Raw genomic sequence first — 25,688 nt, 5'->3', positions numbered from 1 at the left:
TTCCTTTCCTTTCCTTTCCTTTCCTTTCCTTTCCTTTCCTTTCCTTTCCTTTCCTTTCCTTTCCTTTCCTTTCCTTTCCTTTCCTTTCCTTTCCTTTCCTTTCCTTTCCTTTCCTTTCCTTTCCTTTCCTTTCCTTTCCTTTCCTTTCCTTTCCTTTCCTTTCCTTTCCTTTCCTTTCCTTTCCTTTCCTTTCCTTTCCTTTCCTTTCCTTTCCTTTCCTTTCCTTTCCTTTCCCCATTCCCTTCTTCCTCTTTTCTTTTCTCATTGCTTTCCTCTATTGCCTCCTCTCTCCCTTCTCTGTCTTTTCCCCTTTACTTCTTCCTTTTCTTCTTTTCCTTTTCTGTCTCCTTTTCCCCTTTCCCCTCTCATTTTTCCCTTTCCTCTCCCTTCCATGCTCCACGTTCCCAGTCCCCCGGGCAGCTGCAGGTGTGTGAGGTGCAGGCAAAGGCTGGGTCTGGGTGACCAAACAGGCCACCCCATCACTCGCATCCTCACTCCTCCATGTTCTCCAGCATCAGTGGCACAGGGGGAACTTTTTGGTGCTGTGAGGAGGTGCCACCTGCAAGGGGCCTTGTGGTCAGAATGTCCGCAGAATGATTTGGCTGTGGAGCTGCCAGAGCAAAGGCTTTGCCTTAATGAGCTGGTGCTGGTTTGCTTGTTAATGATGTGCAGCAGTGCCACGGCCAGACAATTAAGCAGTGTTGTCCCAGGCTCTAATAAGGGCATGGAGATAGCCGGGTGTGAGATGCTGTGGGATCCACGTGTGCAGTCACAGAGCGGGGCTGCACCAAGGCACCCACCTGGGAGCACCAGGGACCCATCCCAACACCACCCACAGCGCTGCCTCCTCCTGCTCCTCCTCCTCTTCCCCTGCCTCAAAAGGGCTAAGGGTCACACAGGACATTGTCCCCATCGTGTCCCCACACTTGGTGAGGACGCGGGGCCGTGTGACGCCTGCCTTCGCTTGTGCAATGGCATTTGTTCACTAATTAGCACAATCTGGCAGCCCACACCGTTCTCTCAGTCATTAATTATTATTAATTATTTGTTATGCAAATAGGGTTGAGGAACACAGCGCTGAAGGCAGCACAAACACAAACAGTCCCGGGCCCAGGCGTTTATATAACACTTAGCGGGTGAGGGGGCACCACGGGAGGCCCTGGAGCCATCCAGACTCCATGTGCTGGCCCCTGCATAGGGTCCCCTGAGAGCTGGGGACATGTGGATGGCATCAATGGCAATCAGGGCTGGAGGGGACTGCAGGAGTGATGGATGTGGGGTGGAAAGGGGAAAACGGTGCTTTTCAGGGTCCTGGGGGATGAAAGTGATGGGACGACCCAAGGGTGGAGGGGGGTGTGTTGGTGATGGGTGGCTGAGGAAGGTGGTTCTGGCAGAGGTGGGAAAGGCAATTGCTGCGTTTTGTGGGTGCTGAGGATGTCCTGTCCCACCTTTTTCCCTGTGGTCCATCCCTAGGAATGGTGTCTGGGGAGAAGTTGGGATGTTTCACCAAAGCTGTTTCAATAAGTGGCAGTTTCCTGTCTCCATCCTCCCAGATGAACAGTGGATGGGGCTGGGACCCACCCATGCATCCCCCCCAGTCCACTACCTGGTGCTGATGGGACCTTTTTTTGGTGCTCCCCACCCTCCCCTTCCCCTCCATCTGGGGCTCTCTGCTCCATCCATGGCTCCCTTCCCTTTGCATGCGTCTGATCTCACCATTGACCCCAAATGCAGCCACCCATCACATCCCCATATCATGGAGCAATGGCACTGGTGGCACCATGCCACAGGGACACAGGCTGGCAGCAGCAGGGCCCTACCCAAGCCCTGCTTGAGCAATAGGAAAGGGAACTGAGGAAAAAATGGAAATTAAAGAGAGGAAAGAATTAATAAGGATCCTGCCTCAACCACAATGACGTTGTATCAGGAGAGCTGATACCACACGCTGGCTAACGCTGCTCCTCAGAGTGTTTTGGGAAGCAGAGAGGTTTTGGCCATGCCCAGGTGCAGATCTGGTGTGCTGTGAGTATGGTCTTGGTCCCTGCCCAGCCACTGATATTCCCTGGTGTCCTGCCGCTATCCCCAGCCAAGCGCTGCACCATGAGGCAGCTGTTGGCATAAAGCAGAACCCTGGCAGAGTGGAGATTTGGGGGAAGAAATCTATTCCACAGGGCAGTGCCCGTTCTGCTGGGTGCTGCTGTGGAGCCCTGCCCTGAGACACGGGACATCGTGGAAGCTGGAGGGCTGCTGGCTCTGGCTGCACAGGGAATCCCCCTATAGTCTATGTATAGGTCACCCTGACTACACTGAGCACAGAACAATCTGTGTGTTTCTAACAATCCCCTCTTCCATACACCAAGCTCCATGTGGATCACCTGTATATCCATGTGGATCACCTGTATATCCTCCCCAGCCCTGGTGTTAATTGCTTTTTGCACTTCCTAGATCCCCCAGTCACGGCCCCGTAAGGCTCCTTCCTGTGTTTCCTCCATCCCGGGGTACTTGCCCTTTAGGGGAACGTTTCCTCAGAGGTATTCGCAGCAGGGATGGCAGAGGAGCAGCACTTTGTACAAGCTGTGCTCAGAGCTGCAGCGATGTCCCGACAAAGCTCTCCCATTATTCCTGTGCCTGATGTCCATGGGTAGCTCAGCCTCTTTTCTTCCCTCTCCACTGCAGGAATCAGCTCTGGCTGCTGCCAGGGTTATCTCCATCCTCCAGCTTGCAGCACGCTCTGCTGGTTCCCCGTCCCTGTGAGGGCTGGGGCTCGACCCCGGCCGGGCAGCACGTGCTCCTGCAGCGGAGCACCAGGGCTTTATTCTCACATCGCCAATAATAAGCTCGGAGATAAAATCAGGAGAAAAACTGGGGACTTCTGGAAGTTCCCCGCCTGCTGCCTGGGCACGCGTGCGTGCTCTCTGCCCCAGCCTGATCCCAAGCCTGAGCCGGGGGCTGCAGGGAGGGCTGAAGCCAGATGCCTGTTTCTAATAAAGCTCGGCTCCCGCCGTGAGCCGCGCTCAGCCTCGCCCGCTCCAGATGATAACGGCGGGGAAGCCGCCGCCGGACGGACCTCGTGGTACACGTGAAAAGCAGCTGAAGGTGAACGGCTCTTGCATCTATGCACTGGCCCTGATTTGTGGCATAAGGATGCTCTAAGGAGCATCTTGCCCCAGCCCTGTCCCCCGTGGGGGGCTCGGGGGGCTGCGGGGGGCCGGAGGCGCAGGCGGAGGCCGGGGCGCTGCGTGGAGCGCAGCAGGAAGGAAGCGCTCGGCGAGGACACAGCCAGCACTGCGTGCACGTCCTTACATGTGTGCTATTTTCAGCTTGACGGGGAGCAGGCCAAGTTCTCCAACAGATTGAGTTGGGAGCTGAAATCCTCCTCTCCTCCTCCCCGCTGCCCAGCACCCACTGCCTGCAGGCACGGCGAGTCCGAGTGTGTCCCGGGCACCTCGCTCTGCCCCGCGCAGTCCGTATTCCCATCAGGAGCTGAACGCACCCTGCTCTCTCTCCCAGTGGTGCCGCTGCCCCACCTCGTAGCAAGGCCACAGGATCTGACTCTGCTCAGGGGCCAGCGGCTGCAGCTTCTCCCTTTCCCACTTGGGCTAGTCCAGATACCCCAGCCAGCATCCTCCCAAACCCAACCCAATCCCATCACGGATCTTCAGCATCACCTGCCTTTGCTTCACTCATGCACACTCCCACCTGCTCTCTCCTTGCTTTTTTTCCAAGCAGAAAATATCCCTCCTTCCCTCCTTCCTCCTCTTCCCAAATTCCCCCTCCCTCACCCCCTGCACTGTGACCCCTCCAGAAGTGCAGCTGCTTTTGCAGCCGTGTCCTTGCCCTGCTTGAAATGCAGGAAAGAAACCGATGTGCAACTTACTGTCTCGGCACCCTGTAATCATTTTGTCAGCCAAAAAGCACTTTTGTCAAACCCCCACAGGCAAACTGGGAGGGGATGGAATGGGGAGCGGCATCTGACACCACTCCCTGCTTTTTTCCCCCCTTTTCCCATCTGAGATTTTGCTTTACAAGTGGGACAAGCATTGGGTTTTTCTCTCCTCTCCCTCTCCGCGTGTTTCAGCAACTGTCCAGAGAGAGTGAAAGGAATAAGGGAAATGTTGCAGGAGAGCAGCAAGGCCGGAGAAAATGTATTGCCAGAGGCTGGGTCTGCTCAACAAAGTGCAATTACGCAATGGGAGGAGAAAGCTGTTTGGCCGGAGAAGGGTTTCCAGCAGGGACTAATGGAGCCCCAGGCTTGGTCACCTGGGATGGCCCCAAAGTGTCCCTGGCCCCTTTCAGGTGCTGGGGGACATTAAATGGCTCCTTCTGTCCAGTACATGAGCTGCTCTGAGGGGTCTTACAGTGGGAGGTCAATGGCATTGGTCTGCTTTGTCCTGAAAGCAACAAACTGAGGGACAGCGGCTGCCTGGGCCAATCCTGGGAGCCCAAACCTTTCTCCAGGGCCAAGTCCCTAAAGGAGACAGGGTTGTCCTCAATGTCAACTCTTCCACTGCGGCTTCAGGAGGGGTGTCCCTTTCTCAGCCCCTTCAGCTTCTCTGATGAGTGTCTGGGGTCACAGCAGCAGGTGACAACAGCCCTTTCCTCCAGGAAAAGGGTGGAGGCAGTTGCAGTCAGCATTTCATATGGCCTTGAGGACAGATGGACTTCCTAAGGACAGGCAGACGGTGTGGGGGGGACAGGCTCTACTCCAAGTATGGGGACCTCTGATTTGGGCTCCGCAGCCTGGGAACGTGGCTCTCTCTTCCCTGCTTTCCTTTCGGCTGGCACTTGCCCGAGCACCGGGGCGAGCTGCCTTTGCCAGCCTACATCACATGAGCACCACAGGGAGTTTGCACAGAGCCGATCCCTTCTCCCTAACCTTTCCACTAATGAGGAAGCAAATTCCTGGGATGGCTGCAGCGCTGGAAGGTCGGAGCCATCACAGCATGACAGCCCCATGGCTCTGCCCATGGCCCCATCCTCCTTTCCCACGTGCTTAGTGGTTTGGGGTGTAATGAGGATCGAGATGTTCCAAGGAAATCTCGTGTCCAGGATGGCACCATTGACTGGAAAAATGATGTGCCACAAAGCAAAACGCTCATCGAGCCCTGCCTAATGAATGGGCAGTCGTTAACTCTGCATGAAGTGTTCGCAGGTCTCCAACACAGAAAAAAAATCCCCAAAACCCACTTGCAAATGCTGCTCGTCTAATTAGGATACCAGGGAAGGCTCATCCATCCTTATGTGTCCGGCGTGTCCCCGAATGCGCACGTGAAATCCAGGCCATCAAACACTCGGAGCTGGAGTCGCAGCAAGACGCTCCCGTCCGGAGACATGTCTTTAAATCATCCCCGAGCTCTGGGAAAACTGCAGACAGCTCGAGAGCGGAAAATGAAAAGGCGAAACGTTGCTCCTGGAGCTCTTGCCCTGAATTATTTGCTCAGCTTTAATAATAAGTTACACACAAGCCAAACTGAAGCCGCTCTGATCGTTTCATGGGGAAAACCAGTCCAGTGGATGCTGCAGAGCGGTGCCTGGTCCCTGGGTCCTCCAGGACCTTTGGGAACTGATGCGCTCTGGGAAGACGGGCTGAGAAAAGAGGGAAAAAAAAAACCCCTCTCTCTCTAATGGGCTTTTGTGCAGTATCCAGGTGTGGGAGCTGGGATTGAAGCTTTTCATTGATTATCCTGCAGTTGGAGGGGACGGCAGCGGTGGGGATGATGTTGCTCTGTCTCCTCTTCGCTGGCCCTGTTGCTTCCATGGGTGATAACTGGCAGGCACCAGCAGGGAAAACTCTGGGCTGTTTCCCTGCCTTATTCTAGGCTAGTTTAGCTAAATCTGGCTCGTTTAGGATGAATCACTCCGGCACTGCTGGTTGTGACCTGCTGGCCACTGTGCTTGCTGAGCTTCTGCAATTCCTCTTTTATTGGTGAAAATGAGAAGTTGCTTTTTCTGCCCTTTTCTCTGGGATCAGAGATTGCCAATAATGATTGCCTTAAACACAGGCTATTTCCCAGCTTGCTGGGGATGGGATTGCTGGGTGTTCAGTGCCGGTGGCACCAGGAGCCAGGCCAGCTCTGTGTTAACATGGTCCAACAGGCATCTTAATTTAACTCTCCGCAATTTAACTCTCCTTAATTTAACTCTCCCCTTTCTCAACTTTATCTTTTTTAATGGAGCAGAGTGGATGAGGTCTTGCCACGAGCCATGTGTTGCATCCTGCACACAGGGCTCTGGGCTGCTTTCCATGTGTTTCTCATGGAAAGGTGATGTCTGGGCTGGATCCTGCTCTGTTGAGCTGCAGTGGATCCCATTTTCTCTTGTGCCTGATTCTACAGGATCACATGGAGCACACGGAGCTGTTCACACTGAGTGCCTGTAGCTGAACACATCTCCCTGGGTTTATTGGTTTGTGTTTGCTGCTTTTTCTCCTGTTCCCTTTCCATGGGATTATTTATAGCCAGGCCAACTCTGCTCCCGCCCTCCTCTCCCTCTGACATACCCAGGTGTTACCTTGAGGAGGCAGGTACCTTGTTCCCAGTGAAGGATGCTGTCAAGGCTTAGCCCAAGGGCACAGGTTTAAAACTTCCTGCAGGAACAATTTGCTGCAGGAATTATGCTGAACCAGCCAAACTGGAAGGTTTCAGGGGATCAACCAGGACTGTGCTGAGATGATCTCACCCTCTTGCTTCCAGCCTGATCCCTTTGCTTGTGTAACTCAAACATGTTTTGCAAGGAAAATCTAACCTGATGATCCTTCTCCCTCTGGACTGAGCCAGGACCTGATTTCGGTGTTTCTGGAAATAGCAAAATATAATTTTTTCCCCACATCTTCTTCTCTTGTGACTCCCGTAAGAGCCATGAGGATTCTGCTGATGCCAAGTCATGTGCCCGAGACAGCAGTGGGTCTGGGCTCATGGTTAAAGGACGTGTAGATGAGGCACTTGGGGACATGGGTCAGTGGTGGCCGTGGCAGTGCTGGGTTAACAGTTGGACTGGGTGATCTTAGAGACCTTTTCCAACCCTAATGATTCGGTGTGGTGCAGGAAGGCAGGGTGGTCTCCAGGAACCCAAAGAGTGGCTCCCCATCCTCCTGGTTGCCATCCGGACCCAGCAACCTTTCCCCCAAATAGAAAACGTGCTTTTGGGGTAAAAAACCCCTACAAAACACATTAAAAAAAATCAGTATCTGCGATGCCATCTGTGTCTGCAGCGTGGCACAGCAGGGACAAGCTGTGCCCAGACCGCCAAGCACCTATGCCAGGGAGCTGAAAGAGGTGGCACAAGCCTTCCTCCTCCTTTTCTCCCCCTGGGAGAGGAATGTCCTGTTTCTCTTGGGAACAACATATCTCCTTGGCATCTCTCTCTTTAGAAGCTTTGATTTCTTTTCCAACTGTGGCTCTCTAGCCTCAACAGCATGTCTTGGATATTTTTTTCTCCCAGCAGTCCCCCTCCTGTTGATCCCAGGGGGAAGGCTGGTTGGAAACCTCTCCAGGAGCCTTGGCCAGAGGTGATGGACAGCTGGGGGCAGCGAGTTGCCAGTTCATTTGTTTTCCTCGATGGGGTTTCAAAAAAAGTGATGGGCTGATGAGTTTGGAGTCTCAGGGGGGCAATTTCCCTGGCAGCATCCAAGTTGTGTCACCTCTCTGCTTGGCTCTGTGACGACAGTGTTGATTTGAATTCTTCCAACTTAAGACTGATTTAAATGATGGTGAAGTTGGGGGGTGGCGTGTGGGAGTAGAGCACTGAGCGCTATTCTTTTTCGGTTGTCATATGCCTCCATAAAGACTTCTGCCTTGGGGATTTGCATAGATCCGTGGTCCAGATTGTGCTGCAAAACCCACCGGTGGTCCTCAAAGCTATGGCAACGCTTCTGTGCTGGCTCCCGAGGCAGATGAAGCTGGGAAGTTTAGGTGTGTTTGCAAGTCTTATGCCATGATTGTTCCTTTCTGGGTTTGGGGGATGCAGACGGGGCTTAGAGTGCAGCTGGGAGACCCTGCTCCCCTCCTGACCCACAGTGTTCCCCCTCCTCTGCAGCCCCATCCCCTGGGGAATGTCTGGCTGCACCTTTATTCTATTACTTCCTATTCTATTCTATTCTATTCTATTCTATTCTATTCTATTCTATTCTATTCTCTTCTCCTCGGCATGTTCTGCTTTGCCGAGCGTTCCCAGCCTTGCACTCCAAATCGCTCTAATTTGATGGCAAGATGGTGAAGTCAGGAAAAAAACCCAACATTCTCAATGTTTTTGTGAAAAATAGGTGTTTGGGTAATGACCTCATGGGGAGGGAGGCTGCAGAGTGAGCCAGTCTCCTACCAGTGAAACCGCAGGAGGCGAACGAGTGGGATTGTGCAAATGTCCCAGCCACAGGGAAAGCTTAATTCGGTGGTTGTAATAGCTGAGGACACGCACATCTGTAGGGAAGCAGGCTCCCTTCCTCGCGCTGCTCCCAGAAGGGCTTGTTTGTTTAATTTTATCTCGCCGAGAAAATTATAAACGGAAAAAAAAAAAAAAAAAAAAAAAGACAACCACCACTCTGTGGTTTTACTCAGCTGCAGCACAAAACCACCCCAGCGGAGCCTGGAGAGCGCCGGGAGCGAAGCCCTCGCCTGAGCCCAGGTATTTCCGAGGGGAAGAGGGGCAGCGAGGGGCCGTGTGACGGCGGCAGCCCCCGCGCTCTGCCAGGACCCCGCTGCCTGCTGGCACAGGGCCAGGCAGGATGGAGCCGGCTGTAGGAATCATCAGAGCTGGAGAAATCCGGACATTGCACTCGCCACTCTGCTCCCCCACTTCCACCCCGTGCTGATAAACCCCACTGCCCAGGGCAGCGGTGTCCTAGAAAGAGGGAGGTATTTTCCCTTTGAGAGGCTGGAGGCGGATGGGGGTCTCTGGGGACCCCAGCACAGCAGCCTGGCTTGCCCAGGCGCCACCAATGCACCTTCTGACCGAGCAGAGTGGGCAAGGTTGTATTTTGGGGCAGAAAGTTGAGATCTTTGTGGTGGTTGGTGCTTTGCAATCTGCCATGTAAACCCCGCCACAGAGATGGCTGGTGCGGCTGGATAACGTGGGAGCGCCTGTGCTCTTGTTTCAGCTCATTTTCCTCGCTGTCATTAGTTTAAATTTCCGAGGGAGCCTGGGCTTGGCATCAGACGCTGACATCCTTTAATTTAACAAATGTAAAAACGGGAGCGTTTCCAAGTGGAGTGATTAGAAACGTCCCGCTCCGTCCCGCAGCCGCGGTGCCGGGCGCTGGCCGGGCCGTCGCCCCGCGCTGTCACCGCCACCCCGCTCCCCCCGCCGGCAGGGCTGCGGCTGAGACCTCCCACACTCGTCACACGGGTGTGACATCCCATCATCACCATCCCTGCCCGCTGCTCAGCGCTGTCGGGAGCTGCCGATGGGCCCGGCTGGCAAGGAGCAACAGGGGGGCTGGATGCAGGAGCGCAGCTCGCCGAGAGGAGGGACGGGAACGTGCCCCCCGTGCCACCCCCGCAGCACCCACTGAGACCCCGTCACCCCTTCGCCCTGGCAAGGGCCTTCTGCGCCTCCGGGTTTGCGTAGGATGGCGCGTGTCCCTTCTAAGCTGCTTAATGAGGGTTAAGAAGCTAACGGGCTTATTTCCAACAATGATTTCCATAGCTCTGCAGGTGTCCCTGGAAGCAGAGTGGCCCTGCTCCCACCCGGGAGCATCCTGCTGGTGTTCCCACCAGCCAGCCTGTGCTGCCATGAGTTTGTCAGTCCTCAGCCAGCTGCCTGAGTCAAATCGGCGGCTCTCTTCAGGGTGGTTTAACACCTTGTTACAAAGATCCAGGCTGTGGTTTGGGTAGGGGGTGGCATCCCTATGGATACATCCCCCACCGCCCTGGTCCCTCTCACTCTGCCTCCAGAGCATCTCTGCAGCATCCCTGGGCGGTCGCCTGGAGACGGCCGCTGCGGGTTGCCACAGCGACGGAGCCTTCACTCAGCATCCCTCCAACTCTGCAGCCTTGGCCGAAGTTTGGCGAGAGAAAAATATCCCAGGGAAGGGATTCCACCCTCCCCTGGGGTATCAAAAACAGGGCTGGGGAAACTGAGGCAGAGGTGGTGGAGTTGGAGGCAGACATCAGGTGATGGAGAAGGGTTTGGAAATTGGCTGCGGGGTATAATGGGGTAAAGAGTGGTGGAAATGGGGCTAGTGGAGGGCAGGGGGTACCTGCATTCTCTGGGGTGGGGGTCAGCAGTTTGGGGGGCAGGTGCTGGTGCAGCACCTCCACACGAGCCCTCCCAGCAGCAGCCATTGACAGTCACCGTGGCAATGTCGGCTGTGCTCAGGCATTCAGCATGTGCTGGGATGGACTGGAGGGGTGTGCACACCCTGGGGGGGATCAGCCACCCAGAACCCAGACAAAAACTTGGGGTCCCCTACACAGAATTGGAGGACTGGCCACAAAACCATCAGGGTCCCTCAGGGATGAGGTTCCACAGGGTGACATGGTGGCACAGGCTGATGCCTGGCACTTGGGACCTGCTGTGGTGAGGGAGAGGAGGGTGAAGCCCTTTGGGGTGACCGTGGCTGTGGTGCCCTCCACCAGCCCCACCACAAAGGGCTCCCCCCAGTCCCAAGCCTATAATTACAGACGATGTCCGTGGAGGGCGAGGAGAGGTTACGTAACTTCAGCGTTTGGAAAATTCTTTCTGCTCCCTTATCGGCTTTATAAATATCTCGACCTGGGGCCAGGCCAGGCAGGGGGGAAGGCGATGACAAGGGCTGCTGCCAGTCCCCATGCTTGGGCCCCTCTGCTCACTGTGCCTCAGTTTCCCCATCTCTATGGACAAAAGCATCCCTGCTTCATCCCGCTGCTGTGTTGAGGGGAGAGCTCCTTGCTGCCTATGGGACCAGCAAGTGCTTTTCCCCTCCAACAGAAAAAGAGGGTGATTTTTCTTCCTCTCCTGGAATAGGCTTGAGGGTGGTTTTGGGTCACAGATCTCATTAAGTGGCAATTAAGTGGCAAGACCAAAGAACCAAGGTCCTGCTTGCAGCACTTACTGCCTTGCTCTAATCTGGTATCACGTCCCCCAGGTTTGAATTTGTTGCATCCTTCTGGCTGGTCTTTCACTTCCTAAAAGTCCCTGGGTGGGGGCCATGCAGTGCCTTTGCCACTGTATTTTCCCAGCAGGATGCTGGGGGTGAGTGCCTGCCCTGTTCCCCCTGCTCCACACAGCACCATCCCAGCCCTCCTGACCCCTGCCACCGGCACAGCCAAGCCAGGGGACAGTGGGATGCTGGTGCGTGGCTGATGACCACTGCAGGAGCTCCAGGGTTTGAGGGGGGGCTGGAGCAGGTCCCCTGCTCACGTGCACTTGCATTTACGCCACTTGCAGAGTTCTGTGCCCGCGGGGATGTCGGAGGGCGGCCAGGGCCGTGTCGATAGGAGCACGCACGACGCACACAGCCAAGGGCGGCCGGGCCGGCGTTGTGTAACTCTCCGTGAGGCTCTTCACCAGGGGCATGTCACCGTGTCCCAATGCCACCAGACTTGTCATCCACCCCAATGCCACCAGACTTGGCCCCTGTCCCAGCCATAGGGTCCTTTTGCTCTGTGCCCGCCCATTGCCATCACGGCCACCCAGCCATGCCAGGATGCTGCGTGATGTCTATTTTTACCGCCCAAGGGATGCTGGTGGGCAGGACCAGGACCCCAGAGGTTCTGCAAGCTCTTGTGGGTGGCAGCAGCATGACACCACCTTTACCTCCCCAAATCTTCCCTTGACAGCATTTTGGGTTTGCCCGCTGGTGCCCTTCTGCTTGTCAGCCCATGTGTGCACACACAGCAGTGCCCAGGCTCGCCAACGCCAGGCTTTGCACTTGCCTTGTTCATTGTAGGGTTGCCCAAGGACACACGTGGGGGCTGTTATTTTAGGGCTGGCCAAAAAAAAATAGGGATCCCTTCATTGCTGCTGTGATCCTGCAGTGTGTGCCTGAGCGAGCCACCCACCAGTGACCTGCTCTGTGCAAAGGAGCAGGGAGGGAGCACAAGCAGATGTGCACCAAACCTTGATGGTTTAAAAATGACCTTTTAAATACCTTAAATGCCCAGATCTCTGCCACAGGCGTCTCTGTGGCTCGTCTGCTGAGCCCCTTAACAACAGAACCCAAGGCTGGGGCACAGAAATACTGAGTCATTTTAGGGATCTCAGTGTCTGTCTGTCGGGTTCCTTCATGGCCACCTCAATTTGAACAGGGCTTTCCAAGCAAGGTGGGTGGCCTGGGAGGGACAATGGGTGGCCTGGGTGGTGGCAATGGGTGCCCTAGGATGTGGCAGTGGGGTGTCCCACGAGACCTCACCCCCAGGCTGTGGGCTACCAACCTCAATGGATGCTGACGTCGGGCAGAGATTTGACTTCTTGCTGCCAGGGCCAGGCTGAGAGGGCACCCATGGCTGGTCCTCGTGGGCAGGGAATGAGGGAGGATTAATTGAGTCTCTGATCTCTGACGGCGAGAGGGGATGGGAGCAGTGACCCCCCCAATGTTATGCAATGCCTGTGCTAAATCTTCATGCAGCAGATAAAGACAGTCCCCAAAATACCCTGCCCTGCCTTTGCTGCCCTTCAGCTACTTGGGTTTGGGGTCATGCCTGAAGTTTGGGGTTGTCCAGCTCTCCAGTGACAGCAAGGAAGGGTTGAAAGGGCAGAAACATGGGGACAGAAACATGTTACCCCTGGGAAGGAGGTTTCCTCCAAACAGGCTCTGCTTGAGGAATGAGAGCTTTAAAGGGAGCCCTCACAAGATTTGGAAGACACTGAAACTCATGAATTGGTGTGGGCAGAGCCACGAGCTGTAAAAACAGAGCACAGGCCTTTTTTGTCTTGGAGATGCCGGACAGCATCACGAGTGTGCCAGGGGAGTTGGACACCCCCAAGAGAAAAGGACAGGGATTTTTCTTCCTCTCCTGAGAAGATGGGGTTTGTGTCATGGCCATCATTAAATAGCAAGAACAAAGTGGTCTTGCCTTGGAACACTGACTGCCTGGCACCGCTGTCTGATCCACCAGTTTGGAATGAGTCTCATCCTTCTGGCTGGTCCTTTGCTTCCCAAAAATCTCTGAAATCCCCTCCAAGCTGCTTCTATTCCAACACCCCTGAGACCACTAAGGCATCTTGGGCTCCCCACCACTGTCACACCGCGATTCCCCTCCCTGCCCCTTGGAAATGCCACTGAAGGTGCACATCCCCCTCGCTGGCTGTGGCTCCCCGGGGCCGCGGCCGAGGTGCCAGCTCCTGTACATGTAGGGAAGAAGCGAGGCTGTAATCTGAGCTCGGGAGCAATTAGGCAGGACATCGGCAAAGTCCCCGCCGCCCGCCCGCTCCCTCGGCCGCCGGCACCGGGCTCAGCATCTGCGGCTCTCGCTGCGATCGCGGGGTAAGTAGAGCCAGGAGGGCGGCTCTTCCCGAGCTTGGCATGTCCTTCCTCCCCGTTTCCTTCCTCCTGGGGTTAACAATCACGTGTAGAGCTCTGCCAACACCTTAACCCACGGCAGTGGCAAAGAGCACTGGAAACGCAGCATTTCAGAGGTGGAAATGACAACTTTGCTCTGGCACAGCCATGGAACCAGGAAAACTGCCCGCGATAGCGGGACACAGGCTATATTTCTCACCGAGAGTTGAGCAATTGTTAATGTTTTGATGGAGCAGGAATGACAGTGGGTTTAAGGTCCAAAAAAAGTGGAGGATGCTGATAAGAGTTGATGGCTCAGCCTTGCTTACATCCCAACTCCTGTGACTGGAAGGGATGTGTGTATCCTGAGCTGGTTCTCATGGTCATCCTGCTCCTTTCCGTGCAGATTCCCAGCTGGAATGCCACCGTGGGGAGATGCCATCGCTCTCCCCACAGCTCCTGGCTCTGGCTGGCAGCTCCGTCGCTCCCAACCTGCCACGTGTTGTGCCTTCAGGATAAACATTTCCTGGGCGCGGGCTCTGCCCACACACGCGATTTCCCTGGAGCAGAGACACGGCTCGTGGAGTGGGGGGTTTGTGTTAGGTGAGAACAAGTGAAAACCTGCCTTGGGACTAATGGGATTTGGGAAAGAGGCCTCAATTGGAACAGGGCAAGCGGGAGGTACAGGATTAGTCTTGCTGCAGGCTGAACGAGGATGAATGGATCCAGATCCGTCATCTCCTGCCTCTGACCCCAAGGTGTGAGAGGGCTCTCGAAATAATCCACGCCTGTGATATCCCAGGGATGCTTCCAATCACTGGTGTTACCTTCAGGATAAGGAACCCCACAGCACTGTGGCCCTCAGCTCATTTCTATCTGATTGGTGATAAAATCCACTTGGAAACATTTGCCCTTTCTGCCTTGCTTTTCCCTTTCTTCCCACGGTGGTTTTTAGCAGCTGGATGCTCCCCCCTTGGTCAGGGGCAGGGCTGGGGCAGGGCTGTTGGCTATCCCCTGAGCCTTTTGGCACATGCTGGATGGGAACCTGCCATTCCCAATGGAAATCCGTGTCCCTGTAGAGGCCCCAGCTATGGCAGGCAGGAGCGTGGCCGGCTGATTCCAGCTCTGCCATCATCTGCCTCAGCCTCATCGCTGGGGAGGTTTGGGGCTGGAGCTGAAGCCCAGCACATATGCAGATTTGGGAACATGCAGGAGGGACCAGAGCCATGTGATGGAGACGCCCCAAGGTCACTGACCCATCCAAGAACGCCCTCTGGCCCACACAATCCAAGGATAGAAGTTTCTGGGAGGGAGGCACCCACCACAGCCTGGGTAAGGAACGGGACTTTCTTGGGGACTTGCACAACCCGCCGGCACCCTGGGCACAGCTGGGCTAGGTGGTGTTTCAGTTCTAAGCCCTGGACACCTCCCAGCCATGAGTCCCACCCAGGGGGGCTCCTCTTTACCCTCCAAAGACCCCACTGATCCAGCATCAGCCATCTCCATCACCAGTCCCAGCCCCACCAGCTCCTGAGGCTCCTGGGAAAGTGGTTACCGTGGCAGGACACGGGGAGAGGGGACAGGGCATTGCTGCTGCAGAACCTTAATTTGCAGGGCCCCGGGGCTGCTGGGAGCAGATCTCTGACGTCCTGCAGGTCAAATCCTGCTGGGTGCAGGGTCCAGAGCATCAGCAGGCTGGGAAACCTCCCCTCCCCCTCGTTAAATCCCTTCCCCGGCGCAGGACAGTAGGTTACGGGACTCGACCAGAGGTTGGATTTAAGGAGATTACAATTTCTCCCCCAGGATAATCTAGAAATTCAATTAAAACTCTCTGTCTCCAGCCCGGGCTGCAGCAGGGCCCTGGGGCACCCTGTGCCCTGCAGCCATGGCCGGGGAGCGCTGGGGTCCCCCCGGGCACACACCAGGTAAGGGCTGACCCCTCCTCTGGGTTTTGGCTGGAGCCCCCCCTGCCTGGGGAGTAGCTGGGGCTCTGCCCCTTCCCAGGGAGATTTCCTGGGATATTAAAACTCGTCCTCTGAGCCGGGTCAGCTGGGGGGGCTGTGGGGGTCTGCAGGGGGCTGTGGGGAAGGGTAAGGGGGTACCTCAGAGGTTTGGGTGAGTGTCATGTGGACAGAGCAGTCTGACTGCATCTCCTGGGGTTTTGGGGTGTCCCTCGGCAGCCCCTGGTGCAGGTTGTCCCTGCCAAGGCCTGCACCCCCCCTCGCCCTCATCCTTCCCCCCAGCCTTGTCCTGCTGTCCAGGCATATGGATGCGAGCAGATGGAAAAACAGCCAGTGTTTTTCAGGAGAGTGAGATGGGATTTCAGGACCTGGGGCGTGGCAGGGCTGGCTGTGGTTTGGGGTGACAGTGGGTGCTGTGGTGTTCCCAAATCCCTCTGCCACTGTCCTGCAGCTGGGCAGGGGTACAGCACCCAGGAGCAGTGGGAGGCAGCAGGGGTGGATGTACAGCCCCGGGGTCCTGTCCCTGCAGGGTGTGGGTGCAGGGATAAGTGCTGGAGCTGGAACAGATATGGAGGCAGCTGGACTGGGATGCTCAGTCCCCACATCACATCACGGAGTTTGGGGCCAAATGAGTGCTCAGTGCAGCCTCTGAAAGGATCTTTCCCAGGATCTCTCTGATCCAGGGCACATTTAGCAGGAGTTTTAGGGTGCTTAAGCACAAGCCCATCACCCTGCAGAGGCCACCTGGCCCCAATGGTGACAAATGCTGCACGTGGCCTTTTTTTCTCCTCCCGTACCCGTGGCATCCACACGTGGCTCAGGGGGACAGGGATGAACCAGCATCTCTCTCAGCACCCCATCACCTCCGGTCTTGCCACCAAGGGCCTTCCTTGTCCCACGTGCCTCAGTTTCCCTTCTGCATGTGCCACCAAGGCTCACAGACAGTGATTTCTCGGCCGCTTGTTGGAAATAGAGGAGTATGTGGGGGTCCTGGGGATGGGTGTGTGCCCATGGCTGTTTTCTTCCTGTGTCCCTGCCAAAACGGAGCAGTTTTTTCTCATTAGGGATGTACTGTGGTGGGAGCCTCTTTCCTGACCTCCGTGGCAGTGGAGGGGAAACAGGGGGCCATTTATTCTCATGTATTCTCATTTATTCTTTCTATGTCCTAACCTGGCCTGCCTTGTGCTGACCCTGTATTTATCGGCAGTGCTCAAAGACAGGGCGTTGTAGGAGGGAGTTATTCTGGCCTTGCTGCTGCCCCGGCATGGCGCGGGGAGCCCCCAGCCCCGCTGCCTCCCCTCGGTTTGTGGGTGCCCGGTGCCGGGTAGCTTTGTCGGGACGGGATGAACAGGGGAGATTTGGGCTCCCTCGGCTGTGCCGCACACAGAGCTCCCTCCTCGCCGCTGACATTGCTGTCCTGCTGCTGGGGCATGAAGGGCATCGCCGCGGGAGATAGCAGCGTTATCTCCCGGCGCAGGGCAGCGTTATCTCCGGCGCAGGGCAGGCAGCAGCACCGAGGGTGACCTGCTCACACCGTCCCCTCCCGGCCGGTCACCTCTCCTGCTCCGCGCACACGGGACCTGCAAACTCATCATGCCCAAACTCAGCTCCTCCGAGTCCCCACAGGGACGATTCCACCTGAGCACAGCCCGGTTGTCTGCACACTTCCATGAGAAAATCCACGCTGGGAGGATGCAAGAGGGGGGTGGCGGCCGAAACGCGTCCCCTCCAGAGGTGCAGGGAAAGGTGTGATGATAAATCGCATCGACACATTCAGCCGGCTCTAACTAATGACTTCCCCGGCACTCAACACGTTTTCCCAGCGTGCTGGCTGTTCCCAACATTGTTGTAACATTTAACATCCCTTTTAAGAAAAAAATAAAATAAATAAAATTAACTGTGCAGCTGGCAGATTGCTGGAGACACTTGGATTCTCTGCGGGGAACCGCTCCGCGGTGGGAGCTGGGTTGCTGCAGTTTCGTGGCAGGAGTTGTTGCCTCTCTTCTCAGCTCATTAGCTGGGGCAATCCACGGCGTCGCTGCCTTCGGAGCCGCGGGGAGCCGGGGGCCGCTCATTCCCGAAACTCGTATTATGAGCCTGTTTTGTTTCCCACATGTTAACACTGTTAGCTCTGCACAGGACGCGTGGCACGAACGGCAGGGGATGGTCCCGGTCCTGCCCCACAGCCAGCATGGGCTTCCCTGCGCTGGAGCTGGACTGGGAATGGGATTAACGAGCAGTGATTGTCAGGGGAAGTTTTGATTTTGTTCCTGTGAGGGAAAATTGTGATAGGCAGGTTTGTGAAACTCCTGGGAAGCAGGCAGGAAGGGGGATGAACCGCCTGTAACACCTCTGGCAGCCCCCGCGGCAGTTCTGGCTGTGGGGAGATGACAGGGTGGTGCTGGAGGATGCACTCCTGAGCCAAGGAGATGTGGGGTGACCACGGGGATGTTGTCCCCAGCTGGTCCTGCCACGGGTTTCCATGTGTTTGCATCAGCCCTCTCCCAGCCTGAGCCTCCCGCAGCGGCAGCGTGGGGCTCCAGCCTTCAAATTTAAACCAAACCAGAAATTCAGCTTTCAGCAAACTCGAGAAAGTGTATTTCCAAACAAAACTGTGCTAAATAAAGGACGAGCCGCAGGCGGCCGCCTGCTCCGGCACATCCACTTTGCTGCCTTTATTTAGCCGCCGTCTCCCCAGGCTGCCGCTGCCGGCCTGGGACGGGGGGGGGGTCTGTCCCCCCAGGAGCTTCGGGAAGGACTAAGTCCGGGAATGTGGGGTCCCAGATGGGAAATGGGCTGAGTCACAAGAACTTCCCTGGACCCGAAACAGAATCAGCTCCTTGGGTCTGTCCTGGCATCATCCTACAGCAGAGGGGTCCCTGGAACTCTGTGTGATATGGGAGGAAAGGGTGAGGGTGGGGGTGAGAGAGTGAGTGAGTGAGTGAGTGAGTGAGTGAGTGAGTGAGTGAAGGAAGGAAGGAAGGAAGGAAGGAAGGAAGGAAGGAAGGAAGGAAGGAAGGAAGGAAGGAAGGAAGGAAGGAAGGAAGGAAGGAAGGAAGGAAGGAAGGAAGGAAGGAAGGAAGTGAAAAAATGAATGATGATGATGTGAAGGAAGAGAGAAAAGGATAAACAGAGAAAACAAGAATGGAAGGAAGGTAGGAAGGAGGGATGGGGAAAGGGGTGCAGGCAGGGGGGAGCAGTGATGGTGACAGGGAGCCTGAGGGTCCCTGGAAACACCACCCCAGGTGAGAGCAGCACAGCTGCCTCCGCAGTCACCCGGCCACAGCTCCCCCTCCAGCACAGTTAATCCAGACCCCAGCTAATCCTCTCACAGGTCACTGGGGGCTCATTGCATTTTGTTCACTTCTCAAATGCATCTAGAATTAATTAAAAAACCCGACTCTAAATTCCTCCTGTGGCAAAAGCATTTGGTGCATTGCCCTGGGGTGAGCCAGAGGAGTGATAGAGGGGCAGCATTTTCTGGCCCAAAATGCTCAGATCTCATTTTAAAAAAGAGGAGCAGCGTTAATGGATGCACCCAGGATGAACAGGAGGAAGTCTCAGGGTGGGAGACCAGGTTGGTGCTGGGCAGCTGGCCTGACAGATCAGGTCTGCAAGGCCACTTCGGTCCTGTTTGACTTCCAGGGACTGTAAGATTGTAAATATTTGCTCTTAATATTAACTGTTTGTGCCTATTTTACTCTCCCCTGTGGCCCCAAGGAGGGAGAGGATCTCATTCTGTGTATGAGCAATCCCTTGGTCTGCTGAGATGCCAAAAAATAACTGTTGCTCTCAAAAAATCAACTTTGGGGATAAAAAATGTTTGTGCCTGGATTGCAGCAGGGGGAAATGTGTTGTTTAGTGTAGGGTGGTGGCCCACATAGGTCTGTGTCCAGCACCTGGGAGGTTTGGGCAGGCTTTAGTGCTCCTGCTTGTGGTGCAGGGCTTCTGGAATGTTTCTGGATTCTCAGGCTGGATTTGGGGAGCATTTCAGTAAACGGCAGTCCAGGGTATCATTGCGAGCTGGGATGATGCAGCCCCAGGCAGGTTGTGCCTGGCAATGCTCCCTGGTGCTGGCGCTGGCTGGCCCTGGACACTGTGTAATGGAAAGGGTGTGTTTGTCCCAGCGTGTCCCCGGGCACTGGAGCTGATTGCAATCCATTGGTCGATTGGAATGGACCGCATTGATCAGGCCAGCGGATCCGGCACAGCACGTCCAGCCCGGCGGCTTCGCTGAGCTCCAGGCACGAGCTGGGGTGTCACGGGGGGCTCTGCACCCGCTCCCCCACCACGTTGTTGCACTGTGCAGGTCTCAGTGCCAGCAAGGCAGTTCCACCCTCAGTGGCACGTCCCATGTCGCTAAATAATAGAGTGACCTGTGGCAGGGAGTGGTGTGTGGAGAGTTCCTGTGGTGCCATCTCTTTGAGGTGCTTGGAATGTGACACATGGCTTCTCCACGATCCTGTCCACTCCCTAATGCAGCCCCATGAGGGGCTGGAGGGTCCAGCAGCCTGGCAGGCTGTCACTAGGTTCCCCTACCACACGCTCACCTCCACCAGGGAGCCCACCAGGCCTGGGCCACTTCTCCCATGTCCATGTCACCTCTCTCTCAAGCAAAGTTGAGTGTAGGTCCTTGACCCTGCAGCTGAGCCTTCCAGAAGGGACCAAAACAGCTCCCCATTCCCCAGTGGCAGTTACTCCTTCATGACACTTGGCCAGCTAAACCCATCTGTGACCATGGATGGCTCCGTGTCCCAATGGATACGTTGGGAAAGTTGCTCCTCAGGACATCTGCCCCAAGCAAGTGCCTTCCCGGGACCTTCTCCAGCTGGCTGCATGTTGGCTGTGTCCTCTCCCATCCCCGGGCAGGGGGACAGAGGTTAAATCCACATCTCCCTGTGCTTTCCCTCGAGCCCAGAAGAGCTGGTGCTCCAAGGTCAGCGCTGGGCTGGGCGTTGATCCATCTGGCACAGGCAATGTGAACTGATGGAGCTGCTTCCAGGAGTACCTTTATTGATATCTGTGTCCCAAGGAGAACAGCTCGGCCTCTCCACTTTCCTCTCTGGTGGCAGAGTGAGTGGGAAAAGTGAAGTGGAGAAACTCCAGGTTTTTCATCTGCTGGAGTTGTTGAGTGTCCCACAAATGCAATAAGATTTGTTCACTCACTTTCTACCATGAAAGAACAAACTCTAACACCTTCTCCCTTCCACCTGTGTATTTTTTGGGAGCAGCCCAGCGAAGGAAGGGAGAATTAGAACAGTGTAAGGGGTTGTCAGTCAACATGCAGCCCATGAGAACCACTGGCCAAGCAGCCCCTTGGGTCCCTGTGCCGTGAGAGGTAACGGCCCTGTCTTTGTTTTCTCATTGCAGAGCCTCTCACAGGATCCGTGTGGTGACGTGGCAGCCAAGACGTGGAAATTTGGGACTTCTCTTCCACCGCAGCAGAATTTGGGGGGTGGGCAGGGGTGGGTCAGGGGGACATTGGGAGTCGCAAGACCCTTCACCTTCACTGTGGGCTTGGCTCAGGGATGACTACAGGCAGAGTCAACCCTTACAGCATCGTGTCCTCCGAGGAAGACGGGCTGAGGTTGACCACCATGCCAGGTATCAACGGCTTTGGCAATGGAAAAATCCACACCAGGAGGAAATGCAGGAACAGGTTTGTAAAGAAGAATGGTCAATGCAACGTGGAGTTCACCAACATGGACGACAAGCCACAGAGGTACATTGCAGACATGTTCACCACGTGCGTTGACATCCGCTGGAGGTATATGCTCTTGCTCTTTTCCCTGGCATTTCTGGTGTCCTGGTTATTGTTTGGGCTGATTTTCTGGCTAATTGCACTCATTCATGGAGACCTAGAAAACCCGGGTGGAGACGATACTTTCAAGCCTTGCGTTCTGCAGGTCAATGGCTTTGTGGCTGCTTTTCTGTTCTCCATTGAGACCCAAACGACAATTGGGTATGGCTTCCGCTGCGTGACCGAGGAGTGTCCGCTCGCCGTCTTCATGGTGGTGGTTCAGTCCATCGTGGGCTGTATAATCGACTCTTTCATGATTGGTGCAATAATGGCAAAAATGGCCAGGCCCAAAAAACGGGCCCAGACATTACTTTTCAGCCATAATGCAGTAGTGGCGATGAGAGATGGAAAACTCTGCCTGATGTGGAGAGTTGGGAACCTACGGAAAAGCCACATAGTAGAAGCCCACGTACGAGCTCAGCTAATTAAGCCCAGGATCACAGAGGAAGGGGAGTACATCCCACTCGACCAAATAGACATTGACGTGGGGTTTGATAAAGGCTTGGACCGTATTTTCTTGGTGTCTCCCATCACCATTCTCCACGAAATCAACGAAGACAGCCCCTTGTTCGGGATAAGCCGCCAGGACTTGGAGACAGATGACTTTGAGATCGTCGTCATCCTGGAGGGCATGGTAGAGGCCACAGCCATGACGACGCAAGCTCGGAGCTCCTACCTGGCCAGTGAAATCCTGTGGGGCCACCGCTTCGAGCCCGTCTTGTTCGAGGAGAAAAACCAGTACAAAGTAGACTATTCCCACTTCCACAAAACCTACGAGGTGCCGTCCACCCCCCGTTGCAGCGCCAAGGACTTGGTAGAGAACAAATTCCTGCTGCCCAGCACCAACTCCTTCTGCTACGAGAACGAGCTGGCCTTCATGAGCCGCGACGAGGAAGAGGAAGATGATGACAGCCGGGGTCTGGAGGACCTCAGCCCGGACAACAGGCATGAGTTCGACAGGCTTCAAGCCACAATAGCGTTGGATCAGCGGTCGTACAGGAGGGAGTCGGAAATATGACTCTTGGTCCTTCTGTTGACTTTTCCAAGGGTATTTTTTTTCCTCCTCTAATCTCTTCCCCTACAACCCGCTCAAATTATGCAGAACAATGCAAGTGCCATAGGAATGCTTGAGAAATTAGTATCGTTCATAGTTTTCAGTTTCATCGCAATAACCACTGAGCGGTCTGCAGGAGGGGACGGTGGCAGGCCACGGCGCGTCCCCTGTGCCTGGCGCCCATGGCAGGGCCCACGGCTCTGGGGGATGGATGGACGGATGGATGGATGGATGGACAGAAGGAAGGATGAGAAGAGGAGGGTCCGTGGGGTGCAGGCAGGCGCTCACCCCGCGTGGCCCCGTGGGGCTTTTCTCTCCCCACGGGGAAAACGCCAGTGTTTTCCTGGAGCCGAGCACTGCGAGATCCAAAAAGAGGAAATATCAGGAAACAAATCTTACTCTCTCTCTCTCTTTCTTTTTTTTTTCCTTTTATTTTTTAACTGAGCAGCAACAACAAAACAATTGCTCCTTCGGCAGGCAGTCTGGTTCAGCTGCACAAGAACAACACTTGAAATAACATGCAACATTAACGTACTTCTTTTTAATTTGGGAAAAAAAAAGGGGAGGGAGGTGAGAGGGTTTTTAATTTTTTCACCGCACCGTTTGGGAGACTGTTTACTAAAATAATAATAATAATAATTATTATTATAACAATAATAATAATAATATTAAATCTGAAAGAAGTCATTCAGTATTTTTTAAAAATGAACAAGGGAATGAAGAAGCCACCGGGTCCTTTGAGGGGGTGACTTGTTGGGTAGATGCAAGAGCTAAAAGTTAAGATTGCATCCAATTTTGGGGTGGTTTTTTACCACTGGCATGGCTTCATAGGCAGAAAACAGATGTAAGTGACTGGAGGTCAGTGGCAGTGAAAGAAAGTAGTGGAATCATTGGCAAAGGAGGTAATAAGGATAAGCAGGACTGTGACAGAAAAAAGCACTGTAAACATGGTAATTAGCCAATTTCTGGAAATGTTGGGTTTCTGGGTGGAAATGGGGTCTGGAGCATCAGCTGCTGAAGTGTTGGGTTTCCCCCAACATCTCTGATGGGGAATTCCTAAGGTTCACCATAACTGGGACAAAACAGTGAAAAGCACAAAAATGAGAGTGGAGAGCTCTCAAAATTGGGTGTTTCCCCACTTTTGCAACCAATTTGGTATTTTTCTTCCTTGAAGAATATTTTCAAACGTGGAAATCAATGTGAAAGTCATCTTGTTGGGCTGCACTTCTTCTAGTACTGGAGCTGTGTCCGTGCCAGGCTGGGCTTTATGAATTCCCAACCCACCAGAGAGTCCTGCTTCAGAGACAGATGTTTTCCCCAAAACAACAGATGCCAGTTGAGAAAATCACCCCATCTTGTGCTTCAGCCAGCCCATCCCTGTGTCCCAGCCTCAAGGTGGATTGTGCCTTAGAGATGCGAACTCATCCCATGTCCCAGCCCTTCTCCACAGCCCCGACCTGCATCCCCCCCTCTGGGTGATGCCCCTTTTGCTCTGCAGCACCCACATCCCATCATCCACTGCCTTTCAGGCTGGCCTTGGTGACAACCTGGTTTAGCTTTAGCTCCGGCACAAGGCAAAGCCCCCCATGCGTGGGAAGCCTCTGCTCCTGCCCTGCTCCCCACAGAGGGAAGGAGTCAGGAAGGTGCAGGTTTGTGGGTCTCTTCATCTGGTCGTGCTGCTCGTTGGTGCTCTGGGAGCCAAAATCTGGCTCCCTGCTCCCTGTGGCCATGGGAAAGGCTTTGTATCCATGGGCATCCCACATCTGACCCTGGGCATGGAGCCCTTGGGGAGAGGGGCTCAACAGCGGGGTCCTCCACAGCATTTCTGCTGTGATGGGCTCCCGGTGCTTTTTCCCCCCACAGCTCACACCAGGGAAGCCGTGTTCTGGGGTCAGGACTTGCTGTGTCATGTCCAAACATAGATGGCAGAAGCAGGATTTGTCCTGTGTCCCCATCCCCATCTTCTTCTTGCCAAGGGCTCTGGGGAGCAGCTGCCCCGAGCATCCCACTGCCCCATGCCACGGAGCACTGTGTTGGGGACTGGGACATCATCCCTGCAGAGTTTCTTCCCACCAGTGTCTGTCACCATGACCCCACACTGCCCACCAAGGGGCTGCTCTGTTTTTGGCTTCCAATAAAAACCACTGAGAGAAAACTTTCTCCAGGGGCAGCACTGGGAGGCAGATTTTCAGCACTGAGTGCCCCAAATGTGTTGTCCCCGAAAGTGGGGACATGTAGGGACGTGCCATTGAGCTCCAGCCATGACATTTATGTTTCTAAGGCAGCAAAGGCGGATGCCATCCCATCACCAATCCCTTTGCTCCTGGGGGGATGCTTTTACCCCCTGCTTTTTGCACCACAGCATCTGGGGGGTGGGAAGGATGGAGGGGGGGCAGAGAGATTTTGTGTGAGCACTACTTATTTATTTTTTTAAAACAAATGCTTTTAAGTGGTTTTAGGTTCTTTTGAATAAATAATAATTATTAAAAAAAATAAAAGGTGCACATCTTGCTGCTGTAGAGTCCTCAGAGGGTTAACTTCTTTATAAATATATATATATATCACAGTAAATATTTGTATAAAAACTAAAGAGAAATAGAGATGTCTTTAAGTAAATTATTGCTTTTAAAGAAACTTCTATGATTGTACAGTGTTACCTGGGAGAATAGAATAATATATACAGATGTATTTTTAAACTGCTGTGTAGGAGGATGTGAACTGGGACAGGGAGCGCCAGTGGCTGGCACGGTGAGGGGATTTCAGACCTTTCCTGGCCCCTGTTGACACACCCCTGCCCCAAACCCTGCTAGTGAGGGTCTAGCTCTGGTGAGATGTCCTATATCTACTGTATAGTCCTAGTCCTGACGCTGGACCATGCCGGTACATAGTGTATAAATATGATTTTTGCCTCCCTGTGAGTGCTCGGAGCTACTGGTCTTTTTTCCTACCACCAGGGAGCATCGGGAAGGCTGCCCAGCCATAGCTTAAATCCCATCAACTGTCAAAGAAAGGGGTAAAAAAGAAAAAAAAAAAGGGTGGAAAAAGCCCAAGTTCAGCACTTGGGTTTCCTTAGGGGGCTGGGAAGGCACAGGGATGCTCTGGGGGTGTGGGTTTTTGTGGAGCGGAGTCCCTGTGAGAAGAGGCTTGGAGACGAGCAAGGCGAAATATCCCCGTCCCCCCCCCCAAAATACCAGCCGCCGGCCATTTCCTCGAGCAAGCCAGCTCCGTCCCTGGAGTTCACTCCGGCGTTGCACTTGATCCTTGAAGGATGGCAGGAGTCCGAGAAAGGAGAGAGCCGCTAATCCTCTTGGCCAGCATCCCGCAGGGACTGCCCTGGGCCGGGGCTCGGGGCAGCCTCCGGCAGCAGCAGCCTCCCCAGCCGGGGCTCGGGGGCTGGACCTGCTGCTGCTCCCACTTGGCTTCACCCCAAAAAACACCCCAGTGAGAGCAGAAAGCAGC

At 54.7% G+C, this 25,688-nt stretch overlaps 1 protein-coding gene across 6 annotated transcripts in view; it reads left to right on the top strand.

Annotated features, from left to right (window-relative positions):
* Nucleotides 1-25,250, top strand: part of LOC116452041 (ATP-sensitive inward rectifier potassium channel 12) — a 54,786-nt gene extending 29,536 nt beyond the window's left edge. For 2 of the 6 annotated variants that reach the window (XM_032126142.1, XM_032126139.1), the window contains exon 2: nt 20,746-25,250. In XM_032126142.1, the coding sequence (XP_031982033.1) occupies nt 20,904-22,193 (1,290 nt within the window). In that variant the 5' untranslated portion in view covers nt 20,746-20,903 and the 3' untranslated portion in view covers nt 22,194-25,250. Of the gene's footprint in view, nt 1-8,598; nt 8,620-13,382; nt 13,400-15,232; nt 15,340-20,702; nt 20,714-20,745 lie in introns of those variants that run through there. The other 4 variants (XM_032126143.1, XM_032126144.1, XM_032126140.1 and 1 more) reach the window with 4 other exon arrangements.
* Nucleotides 25,251-25,688: the final 438 nt, after the last annotated feature.

The sequence above is a fragment of the Corvus moneduloides genome, chromosome 16 (genome assembly GCF_009650955.1).
Source record: "Corvus moneduloides isolate bCorMon1 chromosome 16, bCorMon1.pri, whole genome shotgun sequence".
NCBI lineage: Eukaryota > Metazoa > Chordata > Aves > Passeriformes > Corvidae > Corvus > Corvus moneduloides.
The sequence above is the reverse complement of the archived record's forward strand: the minus strand, read 5'-3'. Positions and strand labels throughout refer to the sequence as shown.